This window comes from Pantherophis guttatus, chromosome 3 (genome assembly GCF_059756535.1).
Source record: "Pantherophis guttatus breed Tessera chromosome 3, ASM5975653v1, whole genome shotgun sequence".
Lineage (NCBI taxonomy): Eukaryota > Metazoa > Chordata > Lepidosauria > Squamata > Colubridae > Pantherophis > Pantherophis guttatus.
In genome coordinates this window covers 160,707,098-160,732,047 of record NC_142065.1, presented here as the reverse complement: position 1 = coordinate 160,732,047, position 24,950 = coordinate 160,707,098, and the positions used below count along the sequence as shown (strand labels likewise).

The 24,950-nt window shown below is 35.6% G+C and overlaps 1 protein-coding gene across 2 annotated transcripts in view; it reads left to right on the top strand.

Annotated features, from left to right (window-relative positions):
* The window catches only part of LOC117672607 (cadherin-7), a 133,271-nt gene that overhangs the window by 75,909 nt on the left and 32,412 nt on the right, over positions 1 to 24,950 (top strand). For both annotated transcript variants that reach the window (XM_034429388.2, XM_034429387.3), the window contains exon 4: positions 18,102 to 18,221. In XM_034429388.2, the coding sequence (XP_034285279.1) occupies positions 18,102 to 18,221 (120 nt within the window). The remainder of the gene's footprint in view (positions 1 to 18,101; positions 18,222 to 24,950) is intronic.

Genomic DNA, 24,950 nt, shown 5'->3' with positions numbered 1-24,950 from the left:
AGTTCCATTTATCTCTACTTACATGGAAATCAGTCAGTTGCCTTACCCTACATTTCTTTTGCAGTATTGTACTCACTATCATAAAGTGAAGACATTAAACCTAATGAATAGACTTTCCTATGAGCCTGAAAAAAGTGCAGAATCTAATAAGAGGACTTATCTTTGCCCAGATTAGAAGGATTGAAATATCAAGAGATTTATTTGTTGCTATTAAGGTATAAAATTTACATATATTCTTGCCAAGTATCATGCTGTATATATATTGAAAATGATTTTGAAGAAATGCTTTAGACTTCATGTATCTCTCTGCTGTGCATTAAAGCAGACCAACTTTTTTCAGGCTTACAGGAAAGTCTACTCATTAGGTTTAGTACAACTCTTGAAACAGTGTCATACATTTTTCAGTTCCTTGTAGATGTCTGATAAAAGTCACCCTCAGTCTCAATGAATAATAGAGCTGTGCTGTCTTTGCAAGATACCTGAAACACTTTTTCCAAATCCCTTTCCAAGTATGCACAGTCCTATGATTGTATCATATGCATTCATATGACTTCTAATATTATAATATTGCATTCCTCCTTATGATCTTCTCTGTATATAGAAATGGTACAGTAGTGGCCAAAATTGTGGAAATCTTTTGGTAAAAGTATATTTTTGAGGTTTGATGGCTAATAACACCACTTTCTTTTGGAGTTTCAAATAATCATATTCCACTGCTGGAATGGCTTGGGAATAGTCCAGACCTTAACCCAATTGAAAATCTATGGAGCTGGCTAAAGAAACTTGTTAGTCAGAAGCGACACAGCAATAAAACCCAGTTAATAGAAGCAATCATTCAATCTTGGTTTCACATTATAACAGCTGCAGAACTAAAAGACTTGGTTCACTCCATGGGAAGACACTGTAAGGCCATGATTCATGCTAAAGGTTACCCAACTATTAACTGACAGGGTGATATTTTTTGTATATCTCATTTTTTATAAGTGTTTCACTTTTCTTCTTTATACTGTAACTGCTATTCTAATAGCAAATCCTTCATAGAAGTTATTGCATTACATTCTTGATTAAATTATCTTTCCATTGATATATAATTTTATGGTACTACTCCAAAAAAAGTGGTGTTATTAGCTAGTTTTAGAAAATACACTTTTCAAAACCTTTCCCAAAAGGTTTCCACAATTTTGGTCATTACTGTATATGCCCATTGACCGGTAAGGAATATACATGTGTGGACAAGAATACCGAAGTATGAATGAAATGAAAAAGTCTGTACCAGCAATTATTAAAATAGACAAATGTAAAGCCTTAAACACTAGAATGCATTGATCAGAAAAGCCTTCACTTTTTCTCATTCTCTTTGGTGAGATCATTGGTTAGTATGTGATGAGATATCATCAGTATATGGATATATCCTAGCTATATATTCCACTGCCAGACAGGAGCTGCTGTAGATGTTCTCACCAGATGTTTAGATGAGTAAAAAAAAATAGATTGGACCAAATAAAGTGATGCTGAACCCAAATCTCTTTGTCCAGAAACTGCTAGGTTTGATAGTTAGTATCTATGCTGGCTCTAAATTAAGTTATACACTTCCTGAAAGAGTAGACCTGTCACTTGTATTCTATTGCAGTCGACTTGAAAAAGAGGGTAGAGTTCATGGCCAGAAGAGTAATTCGGCTTCAGCCCCATATGTCACTTGTATCTCATTTGGAGTGGAGGGACCTGGCAACAGTCACTTATGCTTTCATTACCTCTTAATTGGATTATTGCAGTAAACTCTATTTGGAATTGCTCTTGAAGATTACCTCAAAATTTTGACTGATGCAAAATGCAGTAGGCTGCATCCTGGAAGATGAAAGCCATTTTATCGCTATTATTCCTTTGTTGCAGATGGTACATTGGCTGCCAGTTTATTTCCAAATACAGCTTTCTACGTTTTGTCAAATCTAAGATTACAAAAGATACAATTATAAATAGATAAGAAAATAGAAAAATAAAAAAGTGCAGGAAAAAGAATCCTCCCCTTCATCCCCAGCAAGTATAATTAACATTAAGAATTAATTAATATCTCTTAAAATACAGCAAACAGTGCTTCATCCCAAATATCACCCATTATCCACAAACAAATCTTTAAAGCACTGCTCTCTTAATCAGCAGTTCATTAAGAATTGTCAGAAATAACAACATAACTGTTACAAACTATACTTAATAAATGTACTTGAAGTCCTTCCCATACTTTTATTAACTGAATCCATTTAAAATGCAGCACATGGATTCTCTCGTTTCTTCTAGATATACAAAACCTGTAAAATATCATTATCCTGTCCTAGTATGCAAGAATCTATTAAACATTACTCATTCGTTTTAACCTTGATCAAATAAGCCAACTTTGTATTTTTCCTCTTTCTTCCAACAATCTTATTTTCCGCAGATAACATCCTAACATCTGTTTTCTTTTTACACTCTGTTTCTTGCCTCAAAGTTGTTGACAACTTCAAGAAGTCCACTATAAAGAGAATATCCAAGTCACACTTCATATTCTCACTATCTCCTCTTACCAAATTGACAATTTTAACAAGCCCCTTTCGTAAATCTGTAAAAAGATTCTCTGCATCACACTTCTAGTTTAGTATTTGCATGTTTTTAATTATTAAAACATCAACTGTTTCATTTCTATATCCAGCATTTCATCTTTTTTATTTTAAATGCACATTGATATCAATTTTGGTTTTATGTAAGGAAACTTGTTCCTTTCCCATGATTCCATTCAGCTTATCTATAATAGTGGCTATCTTTGAAATTATTTCTGAATTCAGTATTCATTCCCTCTCATTAGATCCATTAATATATTTGTTTCCCTCTAGTCATCTTCAAAGTCATCTTATCTGTTATTTTTATTCCTAAATCTAAACATGGAATCACATAGGAAGGGTTCAATTAATTTCAAAGTCATTAATTTGAGTCCATCTGAATCCTAAAACTTTCTAAAATCAGCACCCCAATCAGCCTTTGCTGAATGTTCCATTTTCTCCCTAAACCTTAAATTTATAATTAAAACCTCATTCTTAAAGAATTGAAGGAGACTCACCCATTGAGTACATTAGAACTTTTTTATTCTGAAGTTTCTCAATTTTTAAAAAGCGATGAAAAAAATTAAATCTAAAGTGAGAAAAGAAGGGCTTCCTGTGAAATAGAGGAAATAGAAATAGAGAGATAATATTGTGGCTGAAAATGGCATGTGTATGATGGATTTGGATTTCTAGATTTTTTTTCCAGAGAAAGAGATCTTAAGCTTACCTACATGTACTCTGAACATCTATTTTACAATGAGTGTATGGCAGGAACTGACTTTTTGCAGTCAACTTGCTGCCAACTGGAAGTAGCAGGATTCTATTGTGCTTATAGCTGTTAATATAGCTTATATGGGCTCTAGTTTTGACTGAGGCTGACCTCTTAATCACTTTGGATTTATTTATTTATTTTCACTGCATCTGAAAGATTGAGTAGCTTGAGAATGAACAGTTAATGAAATCACTGGGTGTGTTTTCTTCAATACTTTTTTTAAAAAAACTTTCTAAATCAGAGATCTATAAAAAAGTTTTTCAACGTACAGCAAAAGTATGACTAGTGGGTTTTTTTAAAATAAAGTTTCAAAAAGATTAGGGGCTCAAATGAACTTGATTTAAGATTTTGAAGTTAAAAAAGAAACCTTCCTGTGGAAACATATATATTTATATTTGGAAAAATGTATAAAACAACTTTGAAGATTGAACATTAGAAGTCACTAGAAGAAAATAAATGTATCAAGAGAGATCTACAATGAATATGATAAGGACTCAATCAAGTTATCTGCTGTTACAGAAAATTATGGCATGATAATCCAGGACATAAATTATGTAAATGAATGTCACCAATTATAAATGTATATTTTCATCAATATGTATGACCAGGTTTAAGTCCTTAGATGTTCATAAAAGTGTATAATCAAAATACCAGTATCTGCTGTAACCACTTAATGCAAAGCAAAGTCTCTTTTAGGCCTACAAGCCTCTTTCCTCAGAATTCTTATTCATATCCCTGATAATTTCTTCTTCAGGAAGACAACATATTTAAGCCTCTATAGTCTTGCCAGTGAAGAAAAAGTGGTTAGGTGACTTAGATCAGGGGTCTCCAACCTTGGCAACTTTAAGACTTGTGGACTTCAACTCCCAGAATTCCTCAGCCAGGAATTCTCAGCCTTTGCTCAGAAGCTGTGCCCGCTGAGGAATTCTGGGAGTTGAAGTCCACAAGGCTTAAAGTTGCCAAGATTGAAGACCCCTGACTGAGATCATAATCTTTATTTCATTCTTGCTATAATGATCTGTAATATAATGTAATGATCCCTAATATAGTTAGTGGTTTATTATCACATCACTTTAATTTCTGTTAACACCTGTAACTTGATACATTTAAGGTGATATTTGGGGAACAGACAACCCACTGTTCTTTTGTTGTAGCCCCCGTATCTTACCTCTAATCCTGTCATGAAAAATTGCCAGTTTTGCCAAGGTTGATAGCATGGTTTTGTTTTGCTTTAAGTGTTGTACCTTATGATTCTTGATGAACGTATCTTTTCTTTTATGTACACCGAGACCATATGCACCAAGACAAATTCATTGTGTGTCCAATCACATTTGGCCAATAAAAAATTCTATTCTATTCTATTTTTTAAAGCAAAGAACAGATGAAAATGGTTGATAAGCTTTGCAATAGGTTTACATTATTAACCTTTAATAATCATCTTCTTCACTTATCATCATCCTTGTGTGTATGTGTGTGTGTGTTTGTATGTGTGTGCAGGCATGCAGTCATGCACATTCAAATCAGTAGTGACTCCTGACAATTGCCTTAACAAGTTGCTGCACTTTTCTAGACAAGATTTAGGAATTGATTTGCCATTCCCTCTGTCCTAAGGCTGAGAGATCGTGAATGGCTCAATGTCACCGAGCTGGTTTGTGCCTAAAATGGGACTGGACCTCCCAGGTTTCTAGCTATATACTTAACCACTTTCCACATTGGCTCCTAATATCATCCTAACCATCAAAAATAAATAGAAAAATATTATGTCCACAGCCTTAGAAAGGGTGTTTGCTTATGATGTTCTTATTTGGGAGTAGAGTCCATTAAAATTAGTAGATTTTCTGCATATATGTATGGAAGACTGTAATGCGAGAGACAAGTTTGCCCTATTAAAAGCTGACTTGAAATAAATAGCATATATTGTCAATTGTATCTTATCTTGATTTTTCTCTTGTTTTTTTCATAGGACCAATAAGCACCCAATCTATATCTAGATATTTTTCCCCCTCAGAAATGGCAATTTATAAATAGATGGTGTTATCTTGGGGTGTGGAAAGCAGGGAGGAAAATCTGTTTTCTTCATTTGAATTGTTATATAAGTATGTTAAGAAGATATTCATCCAGATTGTATGGAGAAAATATAAAACCTAAATCAGAAAAGACTCAAGCTGCTGCACATTGTATTTGAAATAGTTTATCCCTGTAGCAACATAAAAGGAGAGGAACAGTTGAAATATTAGTGAGGGCAGAGGAAAGAATAGTAAATAACTTTAACTGCAATATGATTTTATTAACATGAATGTAAAACTCGTATTGCTAGCTTGATGGCTAGCCTTTTCCCTATCGTTCTTTTAATACAATTTCAAAGCCAAGTTGGACAAAAAGGAATAACTTCTGGAGAAGAAACAGAGATGAAACTGTGGGATTCTAAAGATGCTTGTAGATATGCTCTGGATCATGGCAGTCCAACCTTTTGGCTTGCCTGGACCATATTGTGAAAAGGAATTAACTTGGGCTGGATATAAAATATATAATATTTTAATGTATACATTTTGTGGAAATGCATTACTAGCTGTCCAGGGCCACATGTAGCCCTTGGGCTGTGGGTTAAACACAGTTCCTCTAAAAGGAGAGGGTACACAATTTTTAAAGGACTTTTAAGCACAAATCACACCACATTTTCCAAATATCTACTTGAAGAAAGTGGCTTCTCTTAAAGATAGAAAAGATGATGTTTTATATATTTTAAGCTGTCTGTGGAATGGATGGGTGGGCAGATAGATAAATAAATAAATAAAGATATTTACTGAATTTTACCGAACTGTTCTTGAAGTTCAGAACAAACAGCTTTGAAAAATATCTTAACTTTTCATCTTGGCCCTGAACAGTATTTATTTTTATTCTTCAAATTTTAATTATTATTATTTCTAATTCCCTATGTTGATTTACAAGCATTATGAGGATTTCACAATTTTAAATCACCCTTCCCAACCTAGTGACTTTCAGATGCGTTGGATTATAATAATTTGTTTATTATATAACATTGAAAATGTATTTTGTTCCGACACTGATTGTATGCTGACATGAATTTATTTTAAAATGTTCTTAATTTTAAGAACATTTAGCTATCAGGTTTTAGGAATACTGTGTCTTTTCATTTTTGCATGTTAGAATCAGACAGGCAAATAACATTAAAGTGGGAGGAAAAACTCTCACCAAGATTATACTAAACAAAGAAATACAGACTCATTCAGAAAGCACTATTTAAAAAAAAAAGTATGGGAAGGGCAAGACTCAGAAAATACTAATTCACCTCAGGAAATGTTATTCATTATTTTCCTGAGACTTTACTTTTATTTCTTCAGTGCCATGGTATCTGAAACCTTCTGTTGTGACAAGCTTTTCTATCTTTTTACATGTTAATTATTATGATTATGATTTGTTGTATTTCCAAACATGGACCACTTTATTTGACACTTTAGCCATGTTATGTGGCATTTAAAAGGAAAAATAGGAAATATTCCATAATCTATTTATTTTCAATCTTTTAGAAAAGAGAACAAACAAAAATTCCCACCCTGATCTTTCCCTATTGCTTCTGGGTATCTCTCCCCCCCCTACCTCGGTAGTCTTCTCATCTCTGATTATAATTCATATTGCTCTATCTGTGTGTACACACTGAGCAAGACACACACAACTGTGTCTAGTATTCTCATAACACTCTCTCTGCTGTGCTGTTGATCAAATGATACATACTAGGACATTTGCCTCTTCTAGTCAGAATAACTGCTTCTATGCCTGGTTTGATAGTCTCCTTTATTATGATGCCAGTTATATACCAAGAGGGTTGCATTTTGTGTACCGATACCTGTACTCAGATATTTTTAATCTATTGCTTGTTTACCCAGTCCGTTTAGAGATTCTCCTTAGGGAACAAATCTACAATCCTGTTTCAAGACATTATGGACATTTATCTTTGATGACAACCTTGGGTTAGTTATGTCAACTATATGCCTCAACTGTGATTTTCACCAACATCTGCAAACTGCAGATAGTAAATCTGCTTGATAACTTTTCCCTAAATGAAAGTGTGGTCTTTTAACCTTGCAGTAACTTGTTGATGTCAAAGAGGGAGAAAAAATGAGGCAGGGGCTAAGTCCAAGGCAGCATTTTAAAACATTTCTTTATTGAAAAGGTGGCAGCACATTTTGTCAAGGGTCTTGTTTTTAAAGATCAAATAATTTCTCTGAGTCTTGTTCCCCAGATTCTTTGGCCAGCAGTTACATTTTGGAGCATGCCATGGGCAGTCTGAGGGCTATGGGAGATTACAAGATTTTGTTTGTTTTCATTATGATCTCTGACCAGCAAATTAAACGTTGACATCTTAAAAGAGTAAGAGGCAAAAAGCAGAAAACCATGACAGAAAATATAGACAGTATTCAGAAAGAACAATAAAATGCCTAGAAGCTGGAAAACTTGCTAAGATATTATCAGGAGTATATATTGTTATAGTACAATAAGTGCAGCTAACAGGATATTAAAAGTAGCACCTGAGTGCTAAAAACAAAATAATTACAGTAATTAATAAAAAAATACTCTAAAATAAAATGCTAGAATTCTACCTATCACTGTTGCTGCTAGGTACTACTATTACTACTACTACTTCAACTACTACTACTGTCATGTTCTGAGCACCAAAACGCTTTCAGTTGAAAGGATAGAATGGTGACTTTCACCCAGCTAGAGGCTCTTTTGATATCCCCATTAAGTTGTCCAACCCCTGCACAAACAGTAGACCTTATACCATTCCAGATAAATGGCTGTCCAATCTCTTCTTAATGAGCTTAACTCGTTAAACCTACTAAAGCTAAACCTACTTGCGGTCACCCGTTTTTGAACTGCTAGGTCAATATCTATTGAGTATTTTAGTATTAAGTGATAACCCCGGGACATGAGTTTGTGTATATTGTATGAAATCAGAAAATTAACAAAATATTTTTCTACACAAGGCAACTGCAGTTGAGAAATTTTGCAGCCCTCTTGAAACTGTCGGGATTCTGGTTTGGTAGCAAGGAACAACTAGGATTGTCCTCCAGACAGAAGAGACTTCTGTTGTCAAATGAAAGTATAAGGGTGGAATGTAGCTTACTATAGAAAGAGCGCCAAAGGAACATGTATGCTAGGATCTCAGGTTCCTCCAAAGCACAGAAACAGGTTTGATGTACAAAGGAATATTATTATATCATTATTCTTTCTGATAAGGCAGAGGGCAGGACATTAAATGAGATTAAAGAAGAATTTCTATGATGTGATGGCTGATGACATTAGTTTGCTGGCTGGAAAGGTCTCCAGTTTATATTATGCCAGTCACGGTGGCCTAATATCACCTGTTCTACATGAAGAGATATGTGATCCCTTGCTGCTATATTACAGCTCTCGCTTTTGGATTACCTAAAGCTAGGAAAAACAATGATATAAGTCACTTTGGGTCCTAGCTTCCAAAAAGGGAGAAATTATTAAAAAAGAATAATGACAGCTGGAGAATTACTGGAAAACTGAAGCTCAAGCCCAAAACAGAGCCACATACTGTACATGGACCTTGAAATCCAAGGGACTCAACCCAGTTTCTGCATTCTCAAGAATTTGTACTGCATTGTATCGAGGGATTTTAGGTTACTGGATGCACATACCTGCAAACCATATAACATTTTGGAGATAGATTTAGCTTTGAAAAGTGTTGTGGTAGCAAGTGCATTCATACCTCCTGTAGCATGAAAAAAAGCTGAGTATAGCTTTAGCAGTAATATTAGCTGTATTAGAAATAGTTTTAATTAGTTCTCGACGGATGCCCAATTGCTGGAATAGTGTGCTGAGATATTTAAAAGATGAAACTTGGTCTACAGTAATGTTATTCATCTGCCATTGATGCTTACAGCATTGCAATCCCTTTGAAAAGACCATAATTTTAGTTTTGGTGTAATTAATTGTAAGCAATTCTTTTCTACGGTAAGAGCCAGTCGATGTCTTCTGAGACCAACTTCAGTGACCAAAAGAATATTTTCATCAACTTGATACAGGAACACAGTCAACAGTCTAAAGCAGTGTTTCTCAACCTTGGAAGCTTGAAGATGGGTGGACGTCAACTCCCAGAATCCCCCAGCCAGCTGACTGGGGGATTCTGGGAGTTGACATTCACCCATCTTCAAGCTACCAAGGTTGAGAAACACTGGTCTAAAGTGTAGTGGGCTGGAATTCCTGTTTAGTTAAGGCAATGACCATTGAACTGCCATATCTATTTTTAAAAAGGGGCCAGGGTGCAGTCCTGTTAACAACTTTCTGAATGGGAATGCTACAGTGAGTTGGCTATTACTGTTACATCTAATTTGCAGGTTCCTAATTAGGCAGAGTAACTGATTACTAGTCCATTTATAAAATAGTCTCTGTGGTGGTCTAGCAATATCCAAACATACTTATGGATGCTCCCTTGGTGAACATAAGCACCACTCTGGAATTCCAGTTCTAATACCTAAACAAAATTTACCTAGATAACGCTCCGGACACACCAGCTTTAGTCCTACTCATTTCTCTATTAATATAGTGTAGTTGGAGCTTTAACCCATCTTTTCTTCTTCACTTTCAAATATGTGTATCAAATCTGTGTTTCTTTACCTGCTGGGAAAGAAGCAAGTGGCAAATCATATGTCAAAATGTGATGTACTCTTCCATGTATATACCCGCATACAACATTTAAACACAAATACAAAAATATTGAGCTTACTTTGCGGGTCTCTCTGAAGCTGTGGTGAAGAATCAGAATAACAGAATAACAGAGTTGGAAGGAACTTAGAAGTCTTCTGGTCCAACCCCCTGAACAAGCAGGAGACCCTATATCATTCCAGACAAATGGCTGTCCACTCTTTTAAAATCCTCCAGGAATGGAGCACTCACAACTTCTAAAGGCAAGCTGTTCCACTGGTTAATTGTTCTCACTGTTAGGAAATTTCTCCTTAGTTCTAGGTTACATCTCTCCTGGATTATTTTCCATCCATTGTTTCTTGTCTTGGCTTCTGGTGCTCTGGAAAATAGGTTGACCCACTCTTATTTGTGGCAGCCCCTCAAATATTGCTATCATAACACCCCTTTTTACTAGACTAGACAAACCAAATTCTTCCAAACTTTCTTCATGTGTTTTAGCCTCCAACTCCTAATCATCTTTGTTGCTCTTTTCTGTCTACTTTCCAGAGTCTCTACATCTTTTTTATAATATGTGACCAAAACTGGATGCAGTATTCTAAGTGTGGTCTTATTAAGGCTTTATAAAGCAATACTAATACTTCACGTAATCTTGATTCTATCCCTCTGTTAACGTAACCTAGGATTGTATTGGCTTTTTTTAGCTGCTGCTGCACAATTGCTGGCTCATATATTAAGTGTCCTCTGGAACTCCAAGAGCCCTCTCACAGTTATAGCTTTTGAGCCAGGTTTCACCTAATCTATACCTGTACATTTGATTTTTCTTGCTTAAATGTAAAAATCTACATTTCTCTACATTGAATTTCTTTGCATTAGATAGGGCCCAGTATTCAAGTCTGTTGAGATCCATCTGGATCTTGAGCCTGTCTTCTGGAGTGTTGGCTATTCCTGCCAGTTTAGTGTTGTCTGCATATTTGTTGAGTTTCCCCTTCTATTCCCTCATCTAAATCATTTATGAATATGTTGAAGAGTATTGGGCCTAAATCAGAACCTTGGAGTATCCCACTGCTTATTTTCTTCTGTGTAGATGTAGTTCTAAAATCCATCTGATGTTGATGCTGTCTATCCCACATTGTTTTAATTTACCACAAAGTAGGCTGTGATGCCTTACTGAAATCCAAGTATACTATATCCACTGCATTTCACTGAAAGACTCAGACAGTGTGCTTCTTATGTAGGATGTTATTAATTGTAAAGTTTTACATGTTATGTAATTGAAGTGAAAATTCTATTCTATTAGAAATTCTATTGAGATAGAAATCCATATAGCGTTACCATGTATACAAACTATTTTACTTGTTCTTTTGCAAATAGAAGTTATTTTTGTATATAAGTATTCTTTAGATGGCAAAAACAGCAAAATTGCAATTCCTCTACAAAGGAAGTCTAACAAAAGGCAGAGAAATCACTAGAAAATAATATCTAAATTGGATTATATATAGTTCATGAGTTTTGTATATTACAGAACATTAAATCTAATTCAAGTTTCATAGAATGATATATTTAAATGCCTTTGTGGTTACTGGTAGAGTAATATTTAATACTGCATTAATACTGAATTTAGCTTCATGAACTGCTTGTGTGACATTTATCTTATATAGTCACAGTAAGTCATGGTTTATTTATATGACACCATTTCTAATTAAACATCTCCTGCATTCATGAAATACTAAGGAGAAATGAAGTATCTACCTCACATATTTTAAAATTAGATCCATGACAAGGACTTTATTAATTGGGTATTAAGGACAGTAAAAGTAATTTCAGCCAAAATGAGCTATTAAAGCTTAAAAACTACCAATCTCTTTGAATGTTTAAAGGCTTAAGACATCTTTAATTCTTAAATAACATTCTGGTTATTTAGATTATAGCACTGATTACAGAAAGGCACTAGTATTTAAAAATATCATTATCATATTTTTTCATATTTAACATTTATCTAACGGAATATGTAAATTTCTTATAGTAGTTCATATTTTTTATTCCAGTTTTATTCCAATTTTGCACACTTTCTATGTGTCCAATACTTTCTACGTGTCCTTGGATTTTTCTGGGGGAAAAATGAAAATATAATAAAAAAAAAATAAAGATGATGGCAGGATGATACCTACCGTATGTTCAAATTAAATTCTCCATTGCTCACTCAATCTACACTGATATCTCTAGAGTCTGGAATCCAAGACTAAAAAAAAAAAAGAATAACAAAATAATAAATGAAAATGTGTTAGTTTTAGAAAAGATGAGTATGCTTTTAGGAAATGAAGACATGATGTGTTAAAGCTAAAGAGTGGAAGGGAGAATCTTTGCTTTATTGGTTCCCAGGTAAGTTTTACTATAATATGGTGATTTGAAATTCTTATACTCTTCAGCAATAAAAACGTTGGTGAGTACAAGCTGGAAGAAATGTTAAGACCACCTAAATCATTTTTTATTAGAAACTGTTACATAAAAGTGATATATATATCACATATATATATATATATATATATGTATGTATGTATGTATGTATGTATGTATGTATATGCTTAAACCCTTTTTTTTATACTTAAAAATTGCAGCAAAACATTCAGTATTTTTCTGGCTAGAAAATTCTTGTTCTTGTCTTCTATATATCTATACAATTGGGAGAAATTTCACATGTAAAAATCAGGGGTGAAATGCTCCCCGTTTGGACCGGATTGCCCAATCTGGTAGCGATGGCGGCGGGTGGTTCAGAGAACTGGTAGCAAAAATCTCTGCCCCCCCGCCCATGCCCAGCTGAGCCGCGTGATCATCATTTTTTTTACTTTTAAAAGCATTTTTTCTACAACCTCTTTGCTTTTAAAGTTAAAAAAAAAAGCCTCTGATGATCAGGCAACTCAGCTGGGATCGTCAGAGCCTTTTAAAAGCATTTTGTTTATAACTTCTTCGGCCGAAGAGGTTGTAGAAAAAATGCTTTTAAAAGGTAAAAAAAAGCCTCTGATGATCACAGCTGAGCAGCGCAATTGTCAGAGGCATTTTTTTTTTTGCTTTTAAAAGTAAAAAAAAAGATTGTGCACCACAGCTGATCACCCCCCCTTGCGCACTGTTCTACTTACCGCATGCCTCCTTTTGATGTGTACTGCACATGCACACCTCACATTTGGTGCATGGTGCGCACTGCGCATGCACAGCCAGCGAACCGGTAGTAAACCAGTTCAGATTTCACCACTGGTAAAAATGTATATGGATTTAGTCAGGAGTCAAATTCTTCTTTTTCTATTTCTTTTAATTTGACTCCTGAAGTTTAGCGACTGGGTTGGCAAACTCTATGATTTTGTCTGTAGGTGAACTTCTGGATTTATAGAGTTTCCCTAGTGGAATTGTAGAGGCTCTCACTGAAGTTTATATATGCTTCTGTGACTTCCTCAAGAATTACTAACTGTAAAAATAGAGCTGATTGCTGGAGGTATTTGTAAAAGACTATTGTCAGTAAATGCAAGTCTCAAGAGCAACGGCTGTGGTTCCAAGAGAGATTATAAATTCTAGAATGGCAACATTGTACTCAGGAGAACAAAGGAAAGGGCACTAAATAATGGCCATAATGTTTAAAAAAAAGAAAGAAAGAAAAAGGAGGTGTTATGTTTGCAGTATGACCTCATATCACATTTACTGCAGATAGCACAACACTTATATAAATCCAGTTTGAAATTTTAGACTCCCATTCTTTTATCCAGTTGTCCGGATATAAAATACAAAACTCGGGAGTATAATATAAGAGTACTCTCGGGGTATGTTGCTTTTTAAATAATTTTTAAACAAGTGCAGAAGATAAATTTAAGCATGTGAATCAGAGGTGGGATTCAGCAGGTTCTGACCAGTTCTGGAGAACCGGTAGGGGAAATTTTGAATAGTTTGGAGAACCGGTAAATACCACCTCTGACTGGCCCTGCCCCCATCTATTCTCTGCCTCCTGAGTCTCAGTAGATCGGGAGGAAATGGAGATTTTACAGAATCCTTCCCCTGCCATGCCCACCAAGCCACGCCCACCAGGCTATGCCATGTTCATAGAACCAGTAGTAAAAAAATTTGATTCCCACCACTGATGTGAATTGAAGACATGTTGAGAACTCCTCTGTCCTGGAATTAATCTTGTAAAAAGCTGTTCTTTGAAGACACAGAGCATGGAAAGTATTGGTGTCAAATTCTTAAAACAGAAAGTAGATCACCTTAAAGGAAAGATCATAAATGAAAGACTTTTTGTTCATACTTGGTATATTTAATCTTCCTGATAGTAATTTCTCTATCCAGTTTGCGGACAGAGTAATTGGAGATCTTTTCAATGATTTTGTTTTTCTACAGAGAAGTTGCACAGAACTGTGGGCTGTTATTGATAGCAGTAACAGTAGCTAGTGCTCACCAGAAGGTGATCTTTTTCTGGATTTGTATGTGGGTATACATGTGTGCCTATATGTATTGGGATGAAAACAGAAAAAGTTAAGAAATTTTGTCCAACAATTGATTTTGAAAAAAAAATGTCTTGGTTCTATTTTACAAGAACTTCTTAAGCCATTTCATTGGAAGAATTCTGCTTATGTTCAGAGACACTTAGGCTGGATATACATATCATACATGCATGCATACATCTATAAAGGTAAAGGTTCCCCTCGCACATATGTGCTAGTCATTCCCAACTCTAGGAGGTGGTGCTCATCTCCGTTTCAAAGCCGAAGAACCAGTGCTGTCCAAAGACATCTCCATGGTCATGTGGCCAGCATGACTAAATGCCAAAGATGCATGGAAGGCTGTTACCTTCCCACCAAAGGTGGTCCCTATTTTTCTACTTGCATTTCTTACGTGCTTTTGAACTGCTAGGTTGGCAGAAGCTGGGACAAGTAACAGGAACTCACCCCGTTACGCTGCTGCTAGGGATTCAAACCGCTGAACTGCCAACCTTTCGATCAACAAGCTCAGCATCTTAGCCACTGAGCCACCGCATCCCTTACTTATATACATCTATACATACATACATACATACATACATACATACATACATACATACATACATACATATTTTAAATTTTTAAATACCTATATTAGCATTTCCCCCCTTTTATTAACCTGGACATTCTCTTTTAAATTGCCAGCATTTTATTTATTTATTTGTTGCTTTTTCAAGGTTAGAACAGCCTTGGCAAAAACATCAGTTGCTGCTAGACTTTTCCTCTCCTTTTTAAGGTTGGAATCTCTCTGCTAGTACAGTTTAGCCTGGGCTGCGCCTGCCTTTCTACTTTAGATAGACTTGAATAGATTAGGAGAATCGTCGGAGAGGTAGTTTGTCCATGCAGCTATTCATGTGAAGCTGCTTTGGGAGTTTGTAATTTACAGTTTTGTCTTGTAAAGTCCTGCTGAGTCCATGAGCACCTGTTCTGTTCTGTTTTGTTTTGTTTTGTTTCTGGATATCTCTGCAAATTTACACTGCTCCTGCAGACAGTTTTAGACAGATTATAAAGAAAGTCTGTAATAATTCACCCTTCCTCTAATGTCTCTCTCCTTTCTTTATAGCTTTCCAAGTTCCCTCACTTTTCACTCTTGTTCCCCCTTGTACACTGAGGTATCAATATCATTACATAGCTGTTTTCCTTGTCTATATATCTTTTCTACCCTCTCCTGTCTGCCACAAGCCTTTGTTTCTTTACTTTACAATTTGTCTTCTGGTGAAAAACTCTGACTTTGTTTCTATTACTCCCACATCAGCAATCTTTTCAGAACACTCTCTATTTAGGACAACGTACCTAAAGGCTAACTTGATTATGTATTTGGGGAAAACAATCTTCTAGCAGTTATGCTGGTCTATGACCGCAATAAAGATTTGATTTGATTTTATCTTCAAACAGAATAGAGCAAAGATGGAAAGAAAAAGGTTTCTCTCATACACACCAGGCAACTTGGAATCCTCCGTAGATTTAATTACAGCTTCAGCAATCCTTTTCTTTGGTCATGCTGCCCAAGAGAATAATTTTCTACAGGCACTTTTGTTCTCAAATTCCTTAAATGTGATAAAATAAGCTTGTTTTAAATAAGTGTCCTATCAAGGTTAGTGAGTTTCCTGGGTCAGAGATAGGCAGCAGTGACAGAGACAAGGGATCTACAAAAGCCTCAGAATAGGAAGGTTCTGCAGCAGTGGTGGTATTCAGACTGTTGTATGTGGTTTGGGTGAACTGGTGGTGGCAGCGGGAGGCCACCATCATGTCCCGTTTTTGACACTGCGCATGCGCAGAAGGTCCTGAGCATGCATCGAGGTGGCGCACGCTCACATTTGCGAACCGGTAGCGAAGGTAAGTGACCACCACCCCTGCTCTGCAGAATCCAAATGTGCTTTTCGGTAATACAAAAATGCATATTATGGTTACTTATTTCAGTAAGTGGGGTGTGGTCCCTGCTATGGGCTTTCTAGATCACAGTGGGGAATGAAACCTGGAACTCTGCCTTACAGTTTGCCCTAATGGCATAACTGCATTGCCATATGCTTCCAAACAGACTAGATAAACATATCAATATACTTGCAAACGTTGTATATGTGTTGTTGCCATTTGCAATATTATTTGTGGGCCATATTTGAGAAATTCTTTATTAAAGAAACAAAAGTATGGAACCATTTTCAGAAGTAAGGGTTTTCGTCTATTTTAGAAGTCATATGTTAATAAGGGATAGAGAATGTATTCCTTTTGTACTTTTTTAGAATCCTAAAACAAATTAACCATAATAATATTTTGCTGCATAGTACTTACAGTCTAAAGAAAGAAAACAAAACCTTTTTTGGCACATATTGAGATGCCGTATACATATGTATACCACACTATTTCATTTGGGCATAAACCATTTTATTATTCAAAGTGCAAAAATGAATGAACAAACAAACAAATGAATAAGAAATACTATGCTATAGAATTAAAGGCTTGAGATATGAAAAGCAAACATATACACCAACCATATGTCACTATAACTTTTGCATTCTTGTACACTATCCTTGTTTATATCCTGTCCATAGACCAATTCATATTTAGTTAAACTTTTCCCTTTTTTAAAATTTCATCAACACCAACTTCATCAAATCATGACTTTTTGTTCTCTTTTTTCATTTTAACACCTTTAATTTTCTTTTCTATTTGAGCCTGATTCATTTTTTTCTAGATGATCAAACCACCTCAGTGTACCTCTTTCATATTGCTCATGCACTTTTGTATTAATTCACGTTCATCAAGGGCCAATCCATTCTTGATCCTATATATTTTCTTTTACCTTATTTACCATAGATCTTGGGTACCCCATTTAAAATACTTGAATGTTTTTCCTAACATATCTAATTTTCACTTCATACAACGAAGTAGGCAAAGGCATTTTGGCTTTTTTCAACATTTACTCCTCACAACAAACAACATGTGCACAGTTTCTCTGTGAATTTGTCTCTGGTTCTTCCATTATAACAATTCTCTGGAGCGTCAGAGGCAGCTATCATCAATCTGTGCATTCCTACCTTCATATGCACACCAGGAATATAAATGACATCTATTCATACCTTTCTGACACATGCTTCCAAAAATTCCATTTTCTGCTCTGGAATAATTGCTTCTAATGGCAGGAAAAGACTGATACTACGAGTTTTATAGCCCAAAATCTTTTTTAAATTATCAATATTAAAGTCTTATGGATGGATATATTGCTGAATTGCTTGACATTGATGTGACTCGTTTGTATCTTGTGTGCATTTTCTCTGGGAGTAAATGGAAGATGCCTTCTATTTCCGGCACTATTTGATTTTGCAGTTCGAGAATAACATTAGATGAATAACTGACAAGTGCCATCAACTCATTTGATGTTAAAAGCATCAAAGAAATTCGGTGTAATCTAAATGACATACATATCAACATGGTTTGGAGCTGTATTGGGCTGAGTTTCATTAAAAATGCTCACCTCAGAAACACAATATTCTGTTCCTCTGTTTCATGACGAACATTAACAAATTCATTATTATTTCTGAACATTTCCAGGAACCTCCGTGGTACAAGTAACAGCAACCGATGCAGATGACCCTACATATGGCAACAGTGCCAGAGTGGTTTACAGCATCCTTCAAGGTCAACCTTATTTTTCTGTGGAACCAAAGACAGGTAAATATTCTCCTGTGCTTTTATCTATAACTAGCAATCTGTGATCCATTGCGTTATTCTTTCAGATATATTTCCGTATTTAAAAAAGAAGTCCAAAATAACTACCATGTTCCTACCATTAGAAGCCCCGGTGGCGCAGTGATTAAAGTGCAGTAGTGCACTACTTCTGCTGACTGCCGGCTGTCTCCAATTTGGCAGTTCAAATCTCACCAGGCTCAAGGTTGACTCAGCCTTCCATCCTTCCGAGGTGGGTAAAATGAGGACCCAGATTGTTGGGGACAGTATGCTGACTCTGTAAACTGCTTAGAGAGGGCTGTAAAGCACTGTAAAGTGTTATATAAGTCTTAAGTGCTATTGCTATTGCTATCAGCTGCAGACATGAGATCCCCACTGACTTTCTTCCTGCAAGCTTCCCAGGTTTCCCCATTGACTTGTGGAAAGGAAATGAGGATCACATAACTGTGGCAGAGCAGCTGTGGCAATGAAGAGCAATGGGATTAAAACAGCAAGAATTTTCAAAAAAATCATTTCCATCCAGAATAATCTGTCTAAGTTAGGCTGAAATACATTAGTTGAAATGGGTTTGCCCTGTGATGTGCTGTTTTGCCCAGTTTAAGGATACAAACACAACAGTTTGAATAGCAAATAGATAAGTCTTTGTGGATCACCTCTGATTCCATTTGAATTAGAGGTTTGAAATTCCAAGACAGTTTGATTCTATTCAAATCTGTAACTGAAAATTCATTGGCTATCTGATTTGAGCCATTTTCAAATCCAGATATTGTTCATAACTATAATGGGGAAAAAAATCAAAATGCCAGATGCTGCTTCATTTTTAGCAGACTGGGATGAAAACAGCAGTGATGATAGGCCCTTTACAGAATATTAATCCTATTAAGTTTCACTTGGATATCTTCAAAGGATTTAGCACAATACATTTTTAAAATAATACTATTATTTATTACATTTGTTCGCTGCCATCTCTCTACAAGGTAACTCTTACATATCCAATATGCAATATTCCTTCATAACTATTTTAGGTCAAAGATAAATATAAATTAAAGATAGAACAATAGCTTCCAAACTATTTAATAAAGAATCAATAAGATTAGGGGAATCAAAGCAGAGAGTATCCTAGCTTAATTTGAAAATGCACACTTTAAAAGCTGGTGTTTTGTTTTTTTTTTTAAATCCTCCTATTTTCCTACATGTTTTTCCTGCCACAGTCGTGTGGAGCTTCATTTCCTTTTATAATTAAGTATCAATGCCAGGATGGCTGACATAATTGTTACCAAACTTGGCCTATCCCTGGAAGGATCCTCTCATCACTGGTTTTGGTTGGGTGTTAGTCTGATTAGGATTTTTGGTGAAAGCTTCTGATATAATTGTGCCGCTTCTGATAACTGGGCTTTATTTGGTGCTTGGAGGGTTAGGATAATTGGTGACAAATTTGGCCCTTTCTCAAAAGGACCTCTTGGTTATTTGCAAGTCTTGGTTGTGAGGATTATGGTTTATTATCAGTGCTCTGCCTTAGTTAGAGTAGGCAGCAGAAGTCAAAAAGTACAATACATGGAATAGGTAAATTACAGAGTAGGAGATTGGACAAAGAAAGTGGTGTAATTGATTATTTATTTATTCGCTTTATTTACTTCTATACCTCCATATTCCTGGTGAATTCATACCAGTGTACAAGAAAATAAAAATAACTGTGACAGCAATGCAAAAACAAAAATGTAGTCTTTCTACCTGATCCCTATTTTTAGGATGTTAAAAGTTTGGGCTAGTACCATTAAATATTAACCTGGCACCCAATCCTTCATTGTCAAGAGACTAAAATCTGCTTCAGTAATGCAGACTATAAAAATAAGGTCAGTCATGAGTCTATATTTAGAATGCTTAGTGCTGAGTTGAATTCCCAGTTGTGTGAATAGTTGTGAGCATAGAAGTTACTGCAAGGAAGAACGAAGTTAGGATTTATAGCTTAACATATTAAAGAAACTAAGTGCTGAGAAAGTGAATGAAGCTCCCAAGGAATGTCAGTTTTGCCATCCCAACTGTGTTCTGATAGGCAGAGATTAAGGAAGTGACAAACCACATTGGCCAGCTATTTATGTCACTATTAGAGAGTTAAACACATATAATTGTAGTTGTAACATTCTATATCATACATAAGGATCTCAAAGTCACTGAAGCATTTTGGAGGTACTCAATTAAATTGTTATTTCAAAACACATTCCAGTTATTTCGTCCTTGAAAGGAGAGGAACCAATCACACATTACTTTCTCCTGATCTTTTCCATTCAACAGAATTAGCCCATGGCATTCTGGTGCTAGAGACAAAGAAAAAGGACCACCTGCCCTCCATATTCCTCCCCTTGCTTCCAAGTATTAATGTACTGTACTAGAAATTGAAATTGGCTTCAGATAACTATATTAAAATGTCAATCACTTCTGAAGATTGAAAACTTGTAGAGCTTTCAAGGCAACTTGGACAGCACCTTCAGGGTAACTTAAAGATTGTTTTGGAAGGGAGGGAAACTCAGGAGGAATGATTAAGACAATTACCATTATTTCATCTCAACATCAGTCATCTAAATTTTTTTTTTCCTAATGGGAAAGCCAATTTTACCTTACAGTGTCTCTAGATCTTTAACAACAAAGTCCTTTAAAAAAAAGTGGCTTGTTTCCTTGAATATGAGATTTAATGAGGAAAGTAAGAGGAAAGTGAGAAAAATGTAGTTCTACCATGTTCTTTTGATTATGGATTGGACTAGGCATTCAGAATGTGATTATTGATGTGCTACTGCAAGTAAAAAAGAATTATTATCACAAGCCTAAAATGTGTTCTAACAAGTATACATCTGAAATGTCTAAATACTTGATATTATTTCTATTCATTTTTAATTTTTTTATTCTTGCAGTGTTATCATTTCTTTTCCCTTCCTCATTCATTAGTATGCTCTGAAACTCTCAAAGCTATGTTTTGCTTTATATTTGAAAAGGTTCCACAAATGTTGTCTTTGTGAAGATATGTTTGTACACCTGACTGCACTGTATTACTGAAATGTTTCACTTTTTTTTGTAAAAATACTATTTCATTACCAAAATATAGCACTTTTTTAATTATTATGGCAATTTATGCCATAAATTTTGTCCTTTCTGAGCAGAAAATCAAGAATCTATGTTCATCTGGAAAGAACTTTTCATATTTGCTAAAAACATTATGATAGTACCTAGAATGCTCTCATCATGTACATTATATTATAGTACTTCATACTATGATATTGTTATATATTATGAGTGCGAGAAATAAAACAGTCACAGAACTCCATTGTTAGACCTGCCCTTGGATGATATCAAAGAATGCCCTATGTCTCTTGGTAGGAATAAATAGGAATCATAAGAAAGGGCTTGTCAAAATGATCTAAGGGTTGAAGACCAAGGTTTAAATTCAGGTCAAAGCAGAATCGCCAAACAGGAATCTAAATACACATCAGTTCATGTTTGGATCTGATTTTTAAAAAAGTTATTTGTACATTAGGATAATTGCGGCTAACAGAAACATGTTTATGTATGTCTAGGATTTCAAGCAAAAGTTAAGGCCTGTCAGAATCTGTGGAACAGAAGATCCTTGTATATGCAGAGCCCAATGTTAGCCTTCTTTTGTTATTGTTTATTGTATCCAGATATGGCAGCTGAAAAACCCATACTGTTTGACACCAGTTTGTGAGCACCCCTTAATATAAGAAGAACGATAACAGTTTGTGAATATATTTTTCCACTGCACGTGCTTTGACTCTTTCACACTCCTTGAATTCTGTCACTCCTTGAATTCTGCAAGTACTATTGAAATATTACATTTATACCCAACACGATTGCTCAACATGATGTGCTTTCTGTTTATGGAAAAATGGAATAGTCTTGTATTGATCAAGAAAAGTATTTGGATAGGGAGCATAATAACATTTCACTTTGTTTCTTCCACATTTCACTTTGTTTTTCTGAGCAAGGGAGTGGATCAATATTAATTTGCACTTGCTGATCTTAGTAGTAACAATTCTCTAAGCCATAAAGCAGCACAAATATCCATTTTCACTTTTCTAGAAATAAGCACATAAAAGTTTAGCGTGTGGAAGTTTTATGAGGGGCTCATAGATTTATTCAATTCATACCTCTAGGTTTGCCTGTCCATAACCTCAAGCTATTCTCTTTCTTTCAACTTATCCTAAGAATGACTGTTACCAAGAAGATCTGACTTTTTTTTTTTTTTTGTCAAAGGCCTAAGGAGGCCATCCCTGGATCAACAGTGTTAAATAATAGAGTTGATCCTGGTGAATCAACTTTGAACACCCTAAAGCAGGGGTGTCAAACTCGTGTTGTCACATCATCACATGATGTATTGTGACTTTCCCCCTTCACTAAACCAGGGGTGGGCATGGCCAGTGCGTAACACATCCAGCCCATGGGCCACGAGTTTGACACCCCTGCCCTAAAGGAAACAAACTATTTGGACCCTGTTCAGTCTGGATTCAGGCCTAAATGGGCAATGCAGTGGCTCAGTGGTTAAGATGCTGGGCTTGTTGGCTGGAAAGTGGGCAGCCCAGGTTTGAGATCTGAGCTCCACATGATGGGGTGAGCTCCCATCTTCACCCCAGCTCCTGCCAATTTAGCAGTTTACAGGATACAAATACAAGTAGATAAGTGGTACAGCTTTGGTGGGAAGGTAACAGTGTTCTCAATGCCCTTGAAATGGAGATCAGCACTGCCCTTATAGTCAGCAACGACTAGCTGAGAAAAATCCACAGGAACTCTTTTACCATTTTTTTCAGATACTGTAAAATCTCCATTCCCTCCCCACTCCAGGGGAAGGTTACTGCAAAATTCCCATTTCCTCCCAATTAGCTGGGACTCGGGAGGCAGAGAATAGATAGGGGCAGGGCCAGTCAGAGGTTCTGCGAACTACTCAAAATTTCTGCTACCGGTTCTCCAGAACTGGTCAGAACTTGCTGAATACCACCTCTGTTCGAAATTCAAAAGAAGAAGAAAGAAGTACATCTGGATCTAGAGATTATAAATATCAAGGATAATATAGAAGGCCAATGCATTTTAGCTGATCATATATTTTGTCTTTTCTCAGCTGGTGACATGGAACAATGGTGAGATAAAATCTTATATCTCTGCCTGCTGTACTGTATAACAATATGAAAACCTTCCTAGTTAAAGGAGGGATATTTAATTGCCCAATGCTTATCTACATAGTTGAATGGTAACAGAACAGTTGTTCTGTTCTTTTCTTCCCTCTTCTTTTAAATTTCAAAGAGTAATTACAAGTGACAAAGAGATGGCCAAATGGATAGCTCTAAAACTGCTTCAGACAATACAGTGCTTCAGCTCCTACATCAAAGTTCTCTAATTATAGTGAGTGATTTTGCTTTGTTTTATTTTTAAGATATTAGCTAATTTAGAATAGCTTCATTTAAATGCACAGCATGGCATCAGATTATTAATAGCACCAAGATTGTACTGGGTCATTTATGGTTTGAGATTCTTAAGAAACTCATTTTGGCAGCATGGGAGTTTGGCAACAGAATGATAAATGCTATTGTTCATCCATGTTGTCACTTTGATGGCAGAGAAAAAGGCTTTGACTACTTCTGTTTAACAAATCAGTCTGTGTGTGCATAGACTGTAATGAAAGTAGGAAATGTAATGTCTTTCCTTATTTTGTTTGAGAGGAATTGCAACTCCTACAGTTTCTTGCCATTAGATGTTGACTGGGTTACCTAATTTTTATTAGTCCCATCCTGTTTACACTGTAGCATTGGAAAAACTCAGAACACATACCAGTTTGCAACATCCCCATCATGTGATCTTATTCCTTTCTTTTCTTTTGTTTTTACAATTCACTAAAAAAGCCTTAAAATAAGCAACTTTAAGTTGAGTAGTGAAAATCTCAGAGATTGAGACAAACAATTCATTTGTTGTATCCAATGGTTACCTTAAAAAAAATGAAATAACTTCTATACCAAGCATAATCCATTTAAGGGCAGTAACCCATTGAGCCCAAAGTCTCTACACCATTGTATGGTTTGTCTCTGAGGTGTCACTGTATGTTCTTGATAGCAGCTTTTAACATTATAGAAATAAAACAGTCCTTGGAGTTTTGGCACTTATAAGTGTAAGGACTGCAATGACCCTTCAATTTTTTCCCCCCAAAACTTCAGCCTCACCCCTTGTTACTGTTTACTTTGCAGAATATTGGAACTGTTTATTTTGAACGTTCATGCAATAATGTATTCCCAAATCCTTTGAGTGTTCAGATTTTAAATTTGGACTATTCCAATTTGGAATTTAACAACATGGCAGTTAACTGTATGGTTTCAAGCACTGCAATTTTTCAATTTTTAAAGAATGGAAATCTTGGTGTACTTATAAGCTTCCTGAATGCATCTGGGTAGACATTGTGTAACACAATATTGTAACTGAGTTGTTGGCCTGACCCCGGGGGTTCTTCTTATATTCTTCAGCTGCATTCACAAATATAGGAATTTGAGATAGATGGAATGAAATCTAAAGTATGGTAATTTGGTAGACCATAGTATTCTTAGCAGTTCTAGTTATATTGAGAATATTCTATTTAGTTATAGGAGCTTAATTTTAAGGTGTATGAATTAAAACATAATGTATTATGTACAGTGTTGATCTTTTAACTGGTGTAGACTAAATTGG